Genomic DNA, 17,809 nt, shown 5'->3' with positions numbered 1-17,809 from the left:
GCCATCTTGTGCTGCCTCATAGCTGCCATGAAAGCTGAGAGGGGGAAGGGAGGGGGGAAGTAGATAGCCCACCTAATGGTCAAAACAAAAAGTTTGCATGTGGGAACCAAGGGCATCATAGCAGGTGGCTGTTGAAGGAGGAGAGAAGCCTGCCAGCTATATTAATTGAACAATGTGACAGGTGACACCTGGGAGGGGGGATTTTGACTCTTAATTAGGTAAAAACCCTGGAAACTTTTAGAGTTGGGTTTCACTTGCTGTGCCGATAGGATGTATCCAATAAACACGTTCTTTGAGCAATCTACCTCCTTGGAGTTCTGCTTTAAATGGGTGAGTTACTTAGAACGCTGACAATTGGATTCTGCAACGGGAAACATATATTTGCCTTCGTTCATATATTTACTACATGATGCAAAAAGTATGACTGTTCTTTCCTCCATTCCCTTGGCATATTCCTTACACATTTTAAAGCATGCTAAAAAGTTTCAGATAGCCAAGTTTCAAAATAAATTGCCTTTTGAATTTAGTTTTAACTGGTGGATCATGAATAAGAATTTTTAAGGTTTTCTTCAATTTTTAGATTTACATCTAAATCTAAAATTGAGGAAAACTTAAAAACCTTAACTTAAACTCAAAATTTCAGAACTTAAACACCTTTATTTACCCACCGCCAACCTCGAATGACAATATCATTGATTTTACAGTGGATTAATTCATGTTTTAATGAGTTACTAAGAGTTATAGGCAATTTTCTTCTACCTGATTGAGCTTTCTGCTGCTTTTCAATCTTCTCCAGTCTCCCTAGCAAAGAATCAATTTTTGTTTTGATCTGCGTTAATTCCTTCTTGATTGTCTGCAATTCATCTGATTTCACTGAAAATGAAAAAAGAATAGAATGGCAATAATAAAATGGTATAATATTATTTCTTTTAGGAAGAACACATCTTCTATTAAGTAAAGAATACACTGCTAATATAATAAACATTTTTGGGAGGAGGATAGTCACCTACACATCTAATTACCCTTGGTTATTTTTAAAATTAAAGACGTTAGTTCACAATGTAGGTTTGAACTCACATTTTGATCCTGATGAAGAAGCTCCACTTGATATAGACCTTGATGTCCCTTTCATGGAGAAGACCCCTTTTCCTCTGCGAGTTGCTGTGACTGTTACTCGTGGGCGTTTCAATGGAATCACAGCACGAGGTGGGGCAGGAACCCGGCTGTGGTAATCAAATAACCTTAAGAGAAATAGAAACAGAGGCTTCATAATGTTCAGTTATAATTTTACGTTAGATTTTGCATACTAAATTCTACTCTTTCTTATTAGGAATCTGACCTCCAAAATCTCAAAAGGTTTAGTTAAATTAGATTTCAAGAGTTCATCAATAAGCATATTTATATTTCATTACAGTCAATGTGTTGCTGTTTTAGTAATGAAGAACATCATTACTAAACTGACTTTACCATAAGTGAACATTTTATCTACATAATTTTATTTCAGCCAACTAATTATGAAAGTATTAAACTCTACTTTCCCTTGCAGATATATTTAGACTACAATTCCCAGTACTCTCAGGCATCATGGCCTTCCATAATATCGCTACATATAAAGAGGACATAGCTAAGCTGAAACATATTCACAAATTAACAGAAGTATGTCTAACTCACAAAGAGAATAATAAGAACTTCAAGTATTTTGGAGAATGATAAACGTCTTTCCTTGATACAATCCCATTAACTTCTAACCAAATTTTAACTGTTTATGGGAATAAAAAACATTCTTTGCACTTATATTGTACTATCAACTACAAATCATATTGGTTTTAAATATATGGTTGTCATTAGATAAACATGCATAATTCTGTGCATACGTTCCTTGGACAAGTTAGAATTGCTTATCGGTAAACATGCCCCCAAATGATTTACATATATATGAAAAATCAACAGGAGATGCCAATACAGAAATACTGTATTTCTGATTTGTAGTGTATGTTTGAAAAATTTTGCAATATATCTAAGTAGCCTGGCTTGTCTTTTTCTATAATAGTACTAATATTCTGTACTAATATTTATATGCACACAGAGTTCCCAGCACAACTACCAGCAAAGCTCTGCAGTTCTGTTCATGGCTAGGAGAGCTTGGCTGAGTGAAAACCTTGTCCAGAAGGTAAAACAACAACAGCTGACAGCTTATTAAACTGACAAAATCTGTTTTCCATATAAGTAACTAACTATAAGTATTTAATTTAAGAATATTTAAACTTAACTGTAATTAAGACTATTAAAAATGTACATCAACATATGCATTAAAGCAAGCTTATCCTTTCATCTAAAACAGGGGTGTCAACTCGATTTCATTGAGGGCCACATCAGGGTTGTGTTTGACCTCGGGGCCGATGTGGGCATGGCCAGTATGATGTCACTCATGTTGGGGGTGTCTGTGGTGGTCTGAGTGCTCTACCATGAAAACAGGCTCCTGGGCCCCATTTTCGGCCATGATGGCCTCCTGCAGCCCTTTGCCAGTGAGTTCAGGGGGCCAAGAGGGCTGCAGGAGGCCAAAAAATGGAACCTGTGTGCAGCCATCCCAAGCTTCGTTTTCGCTAGCAGAGCCACTGCAGGCTGCCACTTTGCTGTTTCCAGGGAAGCTCCATGGGCCAGATCTAAGCATCCCACAGGCTGGATCTGGCCTGCAGGCCTTGAGTTTGACACCCCTGATCTAAAGGATCTATCTAAAAAGCCTTTCCTATTGACTCAGTTCAATTTTCCCACAATTCCTGATGTTTTCTGAGAAAACCAATGCCCTTTCCCCAACCTCTTATAATAATTAAAAATGCAGTTCATATATGCAAAGACAGGAACAAAGGTACACATACCGACTGTAGAAATCATCTCTGTAATAATCATAATCAAAGACATAACCACTGCAAGAAGAGCAAAGAAAAATCCCATGAAGAGATGAGGCAAATTATACTAGTTAATAATAATTTGTAAGGCTTGAATCACAATAATATTTTATATCTCAGTTTGGTCTTATAGTTAAGGCACCAGGCTAGAAACCCGGAGAATATGAGTTCTAATCCCATCTCAGGCATGAAAGCTTTCTGGGTGACTTTGGCCCAGTCACTTGTTCTCAACACACCTGACTTCACAGGTGGGAAAATAGGAGAAAGGAGAATTAGATATGCTTGCCACCTTGAGATAATTATTAAAAAAAATAATAATAGCAGGGAGGGGTGGAATCTAATTTTTAAAATAAAAATAGAAGTAATATCCTATATTTTGTTTATGTACTAATAAAACTTGTTGGCATAATCTTTAATTAGATGAAATGATAGGACAACATTTTTTTAAACCAAAAATGGTTCATATGGTCTAATATATAAGTATGTCCAAAATCTGAGACCCATGACTCCCAAGAAAATGATGTTTTAGAAAGTTGTGGTTATGGTCATGTGATCATTTTTTTTAAATGTTTTTAATGTTTCATGACAGTGTCCCAGCCAGAGGAAGCTTGTGGATGTTATTTTCTTTACCCTCTGCTAGACAGAATCCAATAATAAATTCAAATAGAATTGTAAAAATCAAACTGAAGTTAAGGTGCATGGGTATTTTAAGCTTGAGTTGTATCAAACCCACTTCCCCGAAAACATGTGGCTCATGAAGAAATATTTGCCTCGATTCTCTCCCTCGTCTACCACATTTAAAAAGTTGTTCTTCAAAGCCTGCCAAATATCAGGAAAATGTTTCTGAAATTCACCCGAGCTATAGTGGGGAGCAGAGATCAGGTCATTTTCCTCGATATGAATGTCTAGGCATCAAATAATCCCTTACTTTTATATCAAACAAAAATATTTGTTGTGTGGTCTTGATATATAACCCAAATGGTAAACACATGAATAACAAAAACAAACTAATAGTATGAACTTTCAAAATGAATCATTTTCTTTTCTTTTGAAAAATCCTGTTGAATCACTCGCATCCTCACTCCTCTCTTTCCATGGTAATGAAAATAGAAAATAAGAAAAATAAGGAAGGAGTAGATGAAAAAGTTGAAAACTGAAGATGGAAATTTTTCTGAATCATAATAGATAGAGACTGTTCCACTGGCATAATATGATGCATTATTTGCCTAATTCACAGTCATATGCAATTTACAGTCTATGTTATTGTATATAATAAGAGACACATGCAACTTCCTTATTTCTTATGGAATGATTACTGTATTGAATTCTTTTAATTTAAAAATGTTGAGTTCCTTAGGCTATTGCTATGTGGAATTGTCCCTTTTATTTGTAGACAGGTTTCACAGCCTGTATATATATTGTATATTCTACAGCAACTGTTGCCAAAATGATGTGTACCTGGTGACATCAGCACACAAATGCCACAATTATATACTTATAACTTGACACCAGACACAAGTATGCAAGTCACAACGTTTGTGTTATGACATAGATTTTATCTTTTGTCTTACACCCTCAAAGCCCGACAAATGTTTATGATTTAATTTCAAACAAATTGGTTACTGAATGTCCCATACAGTTTGTTTTAGCCTTAATTCACTCATGCGGTAGGAATTAGAATTTTTATCTCTCCTCTTCAATACCAATTTTGGCCAAGTAGAACACTTGTAGAAGAATGCCTACTATTGCTATTTTTTAAAACACAGAATAATCTTTTTAAAAGACATTCATTTTATGCAGATTCAAGTAGAAGCTTCCTTGTACACAGAAAAAGTTACTTAGAATAAGTTTGCTTAAATGCACATACAGTAAGTTCGCAAATATGACAATATTTTCTATTTTCCATACTACCAGAAAATGGTATTTATCCCATCTCATCTACAGCAGTCACCTCTTTTTAGCTAATTTTCCTGTACTAAACTCTGACAACCTTAAAATCATAAAATGAGAAATAGTGTAAGCATAGGCAAACAAGGATGGGAAAAAAAAGTTCAATTCAGCCAGCGACTGACTAACATGAGTCTTTTCTCCTATTATTACTATAAAGCAAGGTGATGTAATAATATTCATTAAAGTCTCCTTTAGGTTGGGCTCAGCTTCTGGAGACTGCAGAAATACATCCATGCACCAAAGTACTTTGTCACAGCCTTCTTCCAGGATTTTTTTCTGTCTTCCTGGATTTCTTGGATTTCCACCCAAATGTTAACTAATCCTGACCTGGTTGACCAGTGCACAGACACAGTCAAGTATCACTGCAGACCAGACTTCTTTTGTTGCACTAGGATGACAAACTTCTTTCCATTATCAGTAAATACACAAAAACGCCTTTGGATGCATGTCTTAGAAAATGTTGTTTTATATTTTACTGAACTCTTTTGACTATTTTTCTTAGCTGTGGATAAAATTCATAGACAATTCTGTGAAAAACAAATGCTGTCTACATCTGTTCTTTCAAAGGTGGCTGGATGTGAGGTGTTCTATGTGGAATTGGGAGATACAAGCAAGTTAAAGATTTTGCTGCTGTAGCAACCTCCTGTTACTTAGCTAGATCCTTTCCTGAGCTTTTCAACTTTGAACTGGGCCAAGTGGTAACTCCCAGGTTCTGTATGTTGGTGGATTTCTACCCTTATAACTTTGGGACGGGAAGAAGACAGTTGGCATGGAACTGCAATGGAGGAAGGGAGAAATGCAACAAATAAAATCCAATAATGTGTGATCAATCTTCCTTTTATATAGAATTTTTCTTTTCTTTCTTTCCTGTGCCATTTCCAGTCCCATCTCAATTTGTTTTCAATAGTCCCCAATTTCCTACTCTGCATGTAAAAGGATTATAGAGAAATGAATAAATCATTCTAATGAAAAATGCTCTCTTAGAGACAAAAATTAATTGGATATAGTCCTGCATAAGTCAACCTATGTATATATGTGTGTGTGTGTGTGTATGTACGTATATGTATGTATATATATGTGTGTGTGTATGTATATGTATATGTGTATATATATATATATATATATATATATATATATATATATAAAATTCAGCTTTGTTCGGGCATCAGACGAAGACTATACAGAAGCCTGATGATGGCAGATGAGATTCTGCCGAAACGTTGCTACAACTTTAAAAGCACAACTATAATGACGTGGGAAAATACCCAAACAAAGCTTAATACCATACATGTAAGTACTCGCGAAAACTTAAGAAAACACACACACACACACACACACACACATATATATGATAAATTTGTTAAAAGTTACATAAATCTTGATTGCTTTTGCTGCCAATGATAAATAGCACTTAATTTGCAACAAGCTAATAGTTGTAATGAATTGACATATTATAAAGTGAAACATGATTCTTTCCAAACGTAAGTAAAGTCTCATTTGTTTTACACTATTTAGTTGTTGCACCTGATTAAACATTCACATAAAGGATTCTATGAGGATCAGAGACATGAAAATTATTAATTCATCTACAATCATGCAATATACTGCTCACTGTATTATTTTGCTCATGATGAAGATCTGCAATTACCCCCAGACTAAATTTTGCAAAACTGTACATTTCTATTTAAAGCAGGAAAAAGATAATATTCTCATACTATGGCATAAAAACTATTTAGGAAAATGCTGCATTCAGAGAAAATGGACTGCCATCAAATGAAACCCATCAAGATTATAACGAGAATGTTTGAAACTGAAGCCACAGTAAAGCCTAAGGATGTCTAATGCATGAGTTGTTACAATTGAGAGAAAGAGAAAATAGAAATGTGCAACACTGACTACAATAATTTATGAAGCTGTTTATTCCTGGTATAAAAAGTATGTGCCTGGCATACTGTTGTACTTTAGGTTCTGGCTCTTTGACTAAGGTTGGGCTAAGTTTCTCTCACTTGGCCTAGGACTGAGGAGAGGGTGGCACCTATCTGTGAAAGATGCTTGGTTATAACTTCTGAATATCCACCCATAGGAAATTTAGGATTTTGATGATGGAGCCTGCTGTTGCAGAAGTTCCTTCCTCTAGACCAGTGGCTCACAATCTTTTGGACACCAGAGATTCATTCTATGGAGAGAGCTTTTTCCATGGATTGGAGGAGGCATTGTTTAGCATGCTACCTGCATCCTGCGGATGCAACTTCACTTGTTTGCATGGCCCAGTTTCTGGCATGTGCAGCCTGGAGCTGGTGCATAGACCAGGGACCCCTGCTCTAGACCAAACAGATAAATCAATTTCTTCTTCCAAAGATTTCAGACAAAGGTTGCACTGCCATTATCTTGACCTCTGGGTCTTTGAGGTTTTCCCTGTCTTCATTTTTTATAGGCCTAAAATGTGCTATTGCAGGAGCATCAATGGGATTTTCAGCATGTCCTGGGCTTCTTGAGGCAAAGTATACAGTTTGGCAGTTTGTTTGTCACTCTTTGCTTCTCCTAATTGGTCTTAATGACTCAATTTTTGGGAAATATAGGCATGATGGGAGGTGAGTAGATATCAGAAAGGCTTTGCCACCAGTAGGGAAGTCCTGAGGGTCTTTGAGGCTTAAGATCTTGGAATTTCATGTTACAGGAAAGCAAGAATTTTTCTGAAAACAATAGCTTTTTGCTATTGCCTTTGCTCCTTGGTAAAGTTTAATTACTTGGAGATGCTGTTCCTGGAATTCCCAATCAAGCTGGAAAATTAAATCTCAGCTCAGCTAGAGGGGTGCTATCTAATGACATAAAAAGTAAACAAACATATTTATAAGAAAATTACATGAAGGATGCTTAAGAGTAGGAGCTGTTTTCCAAGAAATAGGCCAATGATGCTAAGAGCTGGCATAGTCTAATTATTATTTCATATTGATGGCATTATTACTACTATAACTTCACAAGTTATATTACTGTTTTTCCAAATGGTATATATATTGGACAGTTTTCCCAATACAATTAATTATCCAGTTGACATGATCAAAGAAAAAAATGATACTATGTTTCCACTCAGGTGGGGGAAGCGTATGTGATATTTTATGATGAATTTTCTGAAACTCCTAAACAACAGAATCTGAGCTCCGTCTGAAAATCTGAAATTTAGTGCATCTTTTACAGCAATACTAGATGAGTTTTTAAGGAAGATAGAGGCATGATTCTCTTGTGAAAATTTGTCATATTCTTTCCTGTTACAGCCTTCCAACTTTGTGTCCTCCAGGTGTGTTGAATTTCAATTGCCATAAATTTTAGTTAGCTAGTATAGCCTTTGGGAACTGAAATCCATTACAACTGGACAGCATATGATTACAAAAGGCTACTCTAAAATGACAATTCAATTCTTTTAGTGGTATAGGATTAAAGCTGAAACTCATTAAAAATGCAACAACACTGATTTTCAAATACACAAAAGTGGACTAATCTCATCGTGACTATGTATACTTTATAACCAAATCCTTAACAGGATATTTTTTTACCCACAAAAAGGTAAAGATATCAACTTGGAGAAGGCTGATTTACATAATCAAAATTAAGTGGTATAAAGTTGCAGATTCTTCTAGAACCATTTTATTCCAAAAGTTAAAGTGTCCATTTGATGACAATTACTTTGTTAAGGAAAAGAAAGGAAAGAGTAAAATTGGTGAAAGTGGTGGAAAATGTTTTTAACTTGTATGTTAGCTCACTTCAATTTAACATTTTTCCACTGCATCTGTTGGTGTATTTTTATCTGTCTGACTGTTGTTTTTTTCATTCTTAAGCATAGTTATTTTGAGGTCTACATCAGAAGAAGTTAAAATATATGTGAAAAAGAAAGCCTAAAAACCACCCACTCTGCCTCTACTGGTAATTACAAACTTCCTATACGATTACCAGATTTGACATTCTGCTTTTTACAAAACTAAATTGGAGGATTATTTTTAGTGAGTTTTGTTCAGCTTTTTAACTGAAAAATTGCCTTTGAAATGTTTGTTGTTCGGAGGATCCTCTGCAAGAAAAGCGCTTTTATATGTCTTAGGGCTTCTGTCCAAGGAACAATGAGATTGCAGGACAACACAGGGGGTAACCTCGAGGTAGCCTCAACGACTCTTTGAAAGAATGCAAATGGCCAGCTGTCTGCAAGGTGTATAAATCTTTTCATTCCCTACCATCCAGTCAGAGCTGAAGAAGCTTCTTGAATGAGAAGCAAAACATCTTCAAAGAAAAATCAGAATATCCCAGTTGGCTCTCGAAAAAGCACCTTTGGGACAACCATGACCTGGATGACTGAGAAACTCCATAGACATCTGGTATTTATGTTATTTAAGTTGTGATAACAATACTGATAAATAATCAGGATCTTGATTCTTTGATAAGACTATTTTTTAGACAAGTAAGCAATGGGAAATGATATTGTACTGATTGTACTGATATAGGTATTCCTTGACATACGACTGGAATTTTTATCATAAATCATGGTGGTTACAAATCAAAGTACCTGACTGGACCCAATTTTATGACTCTGTTTATGGTGGTCATTAAGGGAATCAGTTGCAGCAACTGCAATTTGCTGTCACATGACTATAGAATGCTGCAATCAGCTGTAAATGCAAGCTAATTGCCAAGTATCCAAAATGCAGACATGTGACTGTGGAGGGGGTACACATTTTACAATGGCTGTAAGTATGTTTTATGGATTGTTAAACATCTGGTCATAAGGACTGAAAATTTCTGAAAAAGATATTCTGCCCCAAATATGCTACATTTTTCTATTCATTACTGAAGATCTCCAAAAGTAAATGAAATACTACCACTACTCCTTTTGAGCTGAAAGCTACTGAAATATATAATTATGCAGTTATTTTTTTTTTAAATTAAGCCAAAATGTTCTTACTCACCCAACAGAAAGGAACGGTTCTTTTGATTCAAGTCTGTTAAATAAAATAACAAAAATAGTTAAATTTGCTGAAAAAATAATGCAATGCACAAGGTTTACATTGTATGCTGTAGCTACTCAAGATAAAGATCTTAGAATATCCAGGTCTCAATTCAAGGTCTCACAAAGGCCCAGTACCCCAATAATCCAAATTAACATTCTGGAGTGTGTGTGTGCCTTTCCTCATTTCAGAACCATGATTTTGAATGGAGCAGCTTATGTCTGGTTCCCTTACAAGAGATAAATCATTACCATTGCTAGATCTGTCACTTCCCAGATCAGTTTATCGAAAAACACACTGTGCTAACCCTGAATTGTCCGTGGTGCCATCTCAGCTATAGTTTGGAAGTCCTCCCTTCTTCCCTCCCTTTCTGAAACACAACATTTTTTCCACAGAATGACAATTTAAGCCTTATCTTCTTGCTAGCAGAGGTGTAAATAATCTTTTCTGATGACTTGCTACCTATGACCAAGAAAATCCAGGATCTAGTGTTAATTTTGAAGGATACTTTGAAACAGTCTAATATTCTAATTTATTTCTTTAGACTATTGTGAGGGTCAAAGAAGTTGGAGAGATCTTGAACTCGGTGGTGGAAAACAAAATATAAATAAATAACTTTTCCAGAAGATAATAAAATCACCACTTTTAGAAATACGTAATGAATATAAATGATAAGATTTCACTAGGTTGCTAATAAATGCAACTGGGTATGTGTTTCCCTGGGAAAAATAGAAGAAATAATTTATGTGTGATGGCCTGTGGATAAAACTATAATTAAAAACAGTTGGAAATCCATTCTTATGAACTGAGATTCAATTTGCTCAAAATATGGCTGGCCTCAGTTTGACCCTCTTTGAGTGTAAATGGTTTCAAGACATTTGTGGTGATACAGTAAATTATTTAAAAAAAAATGTTAGGCAAGGGAGGAACACAATTATCTATTGGCCTTTCATTTAAATTGATCTTTAAATTAGTAATTCAGTGCCTTGAAGCTAAAATAAAAATGTTGAAGTCAAACTGGTATATGGAAGAGTGTATACTCTTAGAATGATATTTATGCATGTAGTATCCATGGTAATTCAGAAACTCAATTTTCTCAGAATTCTTCATGAACATCAATACTACATAATTTTCATGCAATTGTTACCCATCTTCTTTTTAATATAGACCAGCAACCTCAGCAACTTTTAGCCTTGTGGACTTCAACTCCCAGAATTCCCCAATAAGCATTAACATTGGATTGAGAAACTGCACTAAACCATGAATTGCTAGAGCCTGCTTCCGATTTCTTTTGCTATTTCCTTTGGAACCTGATCTATAGTTGCTTCTGACCTCAAAACACATTTGCCTCTCCTTTTCTGGAGGAGAAAAACACATTCATTTGCTGTTTTAGTTTGGCTCGATTCAGATCTGACCTCTGACTTTTTCAGTTAACCACGTTCAGGCCTAATTTGCAGGGCTCTGGCAGCAGCTACAGGGTAAAGCACAGAGCAAAGAATTGGGCAGAAACTGGGTGAGCTGGAATTTAACCAACAGTCCCTTTCCCTGTTTTGTTGTCCTCTCCTTTATCTATGTAATGGGTCATCTTTATCAAACAATTATCTGCCATACTTTTGAGTTTGGAACAATAATAACTGATTTAATAGATATTTCAGTAATAATTGTAACAATATAATTTGCATCAAGTATTTGCACCAAGACAAATCCCTTGCGTGTCCAATCACACTTGGCCAATAAAGAATTCTATCTATAAATAAGCATAATTATATTGGCACGCATTTTGGGTATATGAGAAGACTGTATTGAAAAAAATATATCAGGAGAATTATACAAATACCTTATTTTATTTTTTCCCTCCACTGGATGGATTAGTTTGTCTAATTATCAATGCCAAATGCCACCTGTAAATCAGATCAAAATGGATCCAGATATGTCTGGGGTGACATGGTGAGCATCTGCTCAAGCACCTTCATTATTATTTTATTACAAAAGATGGGAGGGGTTACTCAGAATACAAAGTCAAGTGAGAGTTGATGAAATGATCTGATGCTAGGATGTTTATTATGTTATAAGCTGACAGATGCATTCCTGAAAGTTTAATAGAATAGCTGCTTGGGAGACTCTTGAAATACTTCTGACCACAGAGGCCCATTGTTAGCAGAGGTCTTCTTTGTATATTGTTCTAAACCATGGAACTTTTTTAAATATAAAATTGCATTGAAATAAATTGTTTCTGACACTCAGTAACCCTGGGAACTTTAACCTGTACTAAAAGCAGTTGTCTGGAGACCCAATAATTCATATGAGCTCTCAAATATTCTTTCTTCTAAAATGACAAGTGCAAAAAAGAGGTCTAGGAAATGAAAGAAGTAGCTACTGGCATCTGGTCACTATTTCTTGCTTAACATGTCTGAGCCACTCCTACTCATGAGTAGGATAAAATAGATAATAGACTCCCATCAGGCAGTTCAAACTTATGTAGAATTGACCTATCTCATAAAATGCTTGGGGTGCTGAGTAATTAACTGAAACTGCATTGCCTCAAACATCTGAGGAACTCTATATGTGGCTGCAACTGTGATAAACCTATCATACATAGAAATTTCATTCAGGTGACAAGAAGTTGAAGATTTAGATAAGAGTCATGGTGCATAGTGGTTAGAATGCAGTATTGCAGACTAACTCCGTCCACTGCAGGAGTTTGATCTTGATTGGCTCAAGATTTTACTTAGCCTTCCATTCTTCCAAGATCAGTAAAATGAGAACCAAAATTTTGGGGGCAATATGCTGACTTTGTAAACTGCTTCGAGAGGGCTATAAAGCATTATGAAGCAATATATAAGTCTAAATGCTATTGCTATTATTTAATTTGTGAAACATATCTTTACTGCTTGAAATCAGCCAAACTAGTTCGTTTACAGAAATGTCAATCTTTAGGGGATAAAGGAATGGTGCCAGTGGGTATCCCTGTATATACGATTTAGGTAGAGAAGTCCTGAAAAAGGCTGAAAGAAGCATGGCAAGAGAGGTTTTGGATTGAAACCAAGCTGCAAGTTCTAAAAAAAAAAAAGAATGCTAAGAGTTGACGCCATTTATTTCCAGCAAGACTTCTCTGCCAACGGGTAGCCGAATAGTCAGTTATTCAACAAGGGTGAATATTTTACCAAGAAACATTCACTAAAACTTCAAAAAACACTTCATAGGTTTTTAATCAATTGGATAGCTTACCTGTAGAGAGCAGAAAGTGGTCGCTTAGTTCCCAGCTTAGGTCTGTATGGTTTTGGCTCCCCTGCCATGTTAATGTCTGAAAATAAGCATGTTGCATACCTGAATTAAAATGCAGCATTGAGAGAAAGAGACAGGGAGATCATATGTAATAATGTATAACAATGGAGGGAGTATTGTAGGAACAAGTTGGCTCTTCGTCTGCAGATAAATTGCTTTGGTCTCTCAAACTCTATATTCTGATTTATGCATAGATCAGACCTTAAGATCTAGTTCTTCAGGCCTAAAAAACAGAACATCCTTTTTGGTTTCCAGGAGAAAGTAGTGCTATAGATATTTCATTTGACTGCCAACATTGTCACCTTTCCCAAAATTCACACAAAATTCAGCGACAAAAAATATTTTTGATAAAATATTCAGAGGAAGAAAGCTAATAGATATAAGGATCTCTATTTTTCACTTTATAAATGATATGAACTTTATATCATCAAATTGTACCTGTCAATAATTTTGACCTAAATTGTGTGATTATTATCTTGCTTCTTTTTAATAGTTCTGTTCAGACAAATATTTTTGGCAAAGAGAAAATATTATCTTCAAATGGGGAGAAAGATAGAGAACCACATAAGGGAGAATAATTATACACTTGCTTATAAAACATCACAGCATAATAAATCACCCACAATAATTTTCTTACAAGCAGGGACTTTTAAAGGGAGTTCCCAAAATTAACAAATGGAAGACTATAATATCTATTCCTCTGATATTATTCTAACCACAAATTTCTGTTATTATTATTTTTAAAGGGGAAAAATAAAAAAATAAAGAGATGAAGATGGTGCTTAATTTCCTTCTATGTCACTCTGAATAATGAGCCAAAAATAAATAAAATAAATAACTAAATAAATATTAGAAAATCAATTTCAAATTAATATTTGTGGAGTTTGTGGTTGCATTCTCTGATTCTTTTAGAACTTGGACCAGTATACAATTTCACGGAAGTCTAGTTAATAAATTATAATATCTATATACATTATCACGTGAAGAGTTAAATTAGTTGTGTTTAAATTAGTTGAATATATATTCACTAAATGAATTCATTTAATTTTTTAATGGTTACAAATGGAATTTTATATTGAAGAACTCTAAGAAACCTTTTTCATCCATGCAGAAGTACCAGATTAGTAGGTGTTTCTCTACTGGTTGGTGATATGAAGAAAGAGACAAAGGTGTTACTAGACGAACAAAACAATTATTTCCTTGGCTATTATGAATGTCACATTTCTATGCAGCAGAAATAACTTTGAAAAGATTTAAGTAGCAAATTTAAATCAGCACTGTTTAGGTCAGATGAGGAATAGGTAGATAGCATCTTAACTCAATAGTGATAAGATCTTTTCAATCTCATTTTCTGCAGTTTCTAGGCCTTATAAGACTGAGACAAACATTTGACAAACATATGAATCTGAGTCTTTATTCAGCTTTCTGCACAGATTTATTCTTTATGTATAAGAACTATATGTTTTGATTCTCATTACATGTCACTAGAAAACATTGATGGACAGTAAGAGATTGCTATATTTAAATTTATTCTTGCACTCACTGTTCTAAAAGAAAACATTTCATTAGAATTTTCTCTTTCTGAACGTCTTCATTTTTCATTTATCGACCCCGATTTTATCTGGTTTTGATTCTTCACATTTCTATTGTTAATATATACAACTACTTTGCATATTAGTTATTGTTATCCCTGAAATAAGAGGCTTACTCTCCTTCTGTTAGATTTGGACCAATGTCCTAATTTGCACTACATAAGATATTGCTTTATGTTATTGTCTACTAATTGACATTTCCAGTCACCAATTTGTTTTGTTTGTCTTTGATATACCCTGTTTATATTGTTTTTAATTTGGTTGCAAACTGTCCAAAGTCATTTGTGAGTTGGGTGGGCATACAAGTTGAATGAATTAATAAGGTAGAACTTTGTATTTTGTATGTTCCATGTATATTCTGATATGTGGTATGAAGAGTTGGACATAAGAAAAATGTTGGTATGATATGTAAATAGAGAACATTTAACTTCTAAAAGACATTTTGCCTCATCAAAATATGATTTTTAAAAATTATGTGGGGAATTTGTTTGACTAAAGCCACACAGTAATGAGATTTTTGCAGGGTAAATTTAATTAGCTATATGATACACTGAATTTTTAAATAAATTTGTCACCTTAAAGGTTAACTGAAGGTTAAATCTTCTTCTCATATATATCTGTGAGGATTTTAAAGCTGTGTCATTAAAAAAATCTAACAATTCTCTCAATATTATAATAAATGATAGCAGAATGTTTTTACCTGTGCAAGACATCTATATGGAGTTTGTGTACCATAATTACAATGGAAATTTCATCCAGTGACCTTTTATTATAATTGGTCCCTTCCACAGATTTTTAATATGGCAGTTTTAAGGTCACTTATTCCCAGTATACAAATATATGGCTTAGTAATATGTTGAAAACATGCAATATTTATGAAATTGGAAGAAAAACTATTTTAGACATAGCATTAAACTTGGTATTGTTCCTAATATCAATCATTCTTTTTCAGTAAATATTTGATTATATTTTTATATTCTTAGGCATTAAGGATTTATATTAAGGATTTCCCAGAATTCACAGGTCTTCTGAAAAACATAAAATCTTCATTCCCCGCCCCAATTTTAATGGGTCAATATGAGGCAAACTGTTACTAGACTTCATAATATCTTTGATTTTATTCCTGAATTAGTCAAAATGAATTTAACAATTTCCTCACTGTTTAGATGTCTTCCAACATTTCTTTCATATAATGATGAACTAATCAGATGAGTGGTTGAGAAATACTGACATTGAGAACATGACACATTTTACAAAATAAAGGGGGGATGGAAAATTATAAGCCTGGGAATTGTTTATAGAGTTGTTTAAAGTGTAAACTATTTTACCAACACCATTATTACCCTTTTGAAGTACAGAAGGCCAACAAGACCTATGGTACAATTCCACAAATAATATGGAAAACATAGGTGATGCCTGGAGAATTTTGCTCAGTAACAATGCTTTCTTTTTGTGTCTTTCTTTCAATTTTCATAAAATGTGGGCATATTGTACACAAGAGCTTCAGTCATGTTGATTTCTGGAGAGCTTCTCATCTTCATTCTGTAATGTATTTAACTCCGGTTTTCTTTGACAATGATGACTCCATTCAGTTCTGTGTTTTGCTGTCCAGTTTGAACAATGCTACCTATACTTGGGTTTGGAATAACTTAAGTGTTGGCCTACACTGTGGTGTTAAATTCTTTCTAAGAAGGGAGTCTTCTGCAGTTTACATCGTGGACTGGAGTATATGTTTTTGCATGATATGAAATAAAACAATATATGTAATCCTTTTATCCCCAAAATATTTCAAAATACCTGTTTTTAACTGCTTTGTTGTGCTGATATTTTTCTGGATTTTTATTATCTCCATTTAAAAGAATACTATTGGACTATTTGGCCAAATATTTATGTACTATTTCTCTAATTATTGATATCCTTTCACATCCTATCAGAAAGAACATTAAAATATATTCCAGTAATAACAAAAAAGATCAAACGATGCAAACATCAAGTAATTCCTCATTTAATTGGAGAATGGATATGACTTAATGCAATACACATACAAAACATCGAATATCACATAAATTATGGCCTGGCATTGTGGACATTTTTTTTAACATATATGGAAGTTCTCACCATGCTGAAACTAGCTTTAATTAATACTAACTAACTTACTGCAGATTGCCTGCTTTTGAGACCTTCTACCTTCAATTTTTGCACCATGTAATTTTACTTGAATTAAAGGTATACATATTTTTGGCTAAACTGATATTTGTTTTTTAAATACTGAGTAATAAAAAAATCAGATTATCTTCCACAATATTTCTGATATCTATATAACAGAATTGCATGGATTTTCTACTGGAATTTAAGAGCTTAAATTGAAATGTTGTTAATATAATTTGATGTAACAGGTTCCAATTTGAAAATTTAGAAAGTAGAAAGGTTTATCAATATATTCAGTTAATAGCCAATACCATTTATGAATTGTAAGCCATTGGTTTATATATTGTATTTAAATCTTTTTACTGTCTCAATGCACAATAAATGGTTGTCAATACTAGAAGACCAGATGGCATGAACTCTTTTTACTATTTATTGCAACATCCAAGAAAAGGTCTCCACAAAATACACCTAAATTATCCCTGTATTTCAAGCTCTGATCCATATTTTGAACTGCAAATTTAGCTTCTGAGAATTTCTACTGAAATATTAAAGAAAAGTCATTTCCCATAACTGACCGTATATACCAGACAGGAAGATAAAAAGTTCCATGAAACTATTTTGTTTTTATTAGACCTTAAATATGTACCATTTAAAGTCAGATGCAAAGTAACAGTTCAAGGAATAGAGGCACTGAGGGCCAGGGATTCATTGAACATATATTTAGCTCAAGAATATTATTTTCATCACCAGAATTACCCTTTTACATGGAAAGCTCATGCCTACTTTCTCCCATTAGAGAAAGACACAATTGCTGCTATTAAATCTTTAAGAAGTGACTAGGTTTTAGTGATCAACAGCAACTCATAGTAATACTCACAAAATTCTCCTCAAATTCTGCTCATCCTTGCCAAACATCTGTGTCACCTCAACCTAGTTACTA

At 34.2% G+C, this 17,809-nt stretch overlaps 1 protein-coding gene across 10 annotated transcripts in view; it reads right to left on the bottom strand.

The window, feature by feature from the left end:
• The window catches only part of RALYL (RALY RNA binding protein like), a 223,883-nt gene that overhangs the window by 26,522 nt on the left and 179,552 nt on the right, over nucleotides 1–17,809 (bottom strand). For 8 of the 10 annotated variants that reach the window (XM_087931464.1, XM_087931467.1, XM_087931466.1 and 5 more), the window contains 5 exons: nucleotides 13,073–13,148; nucleotides 9,806–9,838; nucleotides 2,877–2,924; nucleotides 1,078–1,241; nucleotides 760–873 (listed from right to left, as the gene is read on the bottom strand). In XM_087931464.1, coding sequence (XP_087787590.1) covers nucleotides 760–873; nucleotides 1,078–1,241; nucleotides 2,877–2,924; nucleotides 9,806–9,838; nucleotides 13,073–13,148 — 435 coding nt within the window. The remainder of the gene's footprint in view (nucleotides 1–759; nucleotides 874–1,077; nucleotides 1,242–2,876; nucleotides 2,925–9,805; nucleotides 9,839–13,072; nucleotides 13,149–17,809) is intronic. The other 2 variants (XM_087931469.1, XM_087931472.1) reach the window with 1 other exon arrangement.

This window comes from Pseudonaja textilis, chromosome 3, assembly GCF_049901715.1.
Source record: "Pseudonaja textilis isolate UNSWEBS1 chromosome 3, rPseTex1.2, whole genome shotgun sequence".
NCBI classification, from domain to species: Eukaryota; Metazoa; Chordata; class Lepidosauria; order Squamata; family Elapidae; genus Pseudonaja; species Pseudonaja textilis.
Note: the sequence above shows the minus strand (reverse complement) of the source record. Positions and strands in the feature narration are given on the sequence as shown.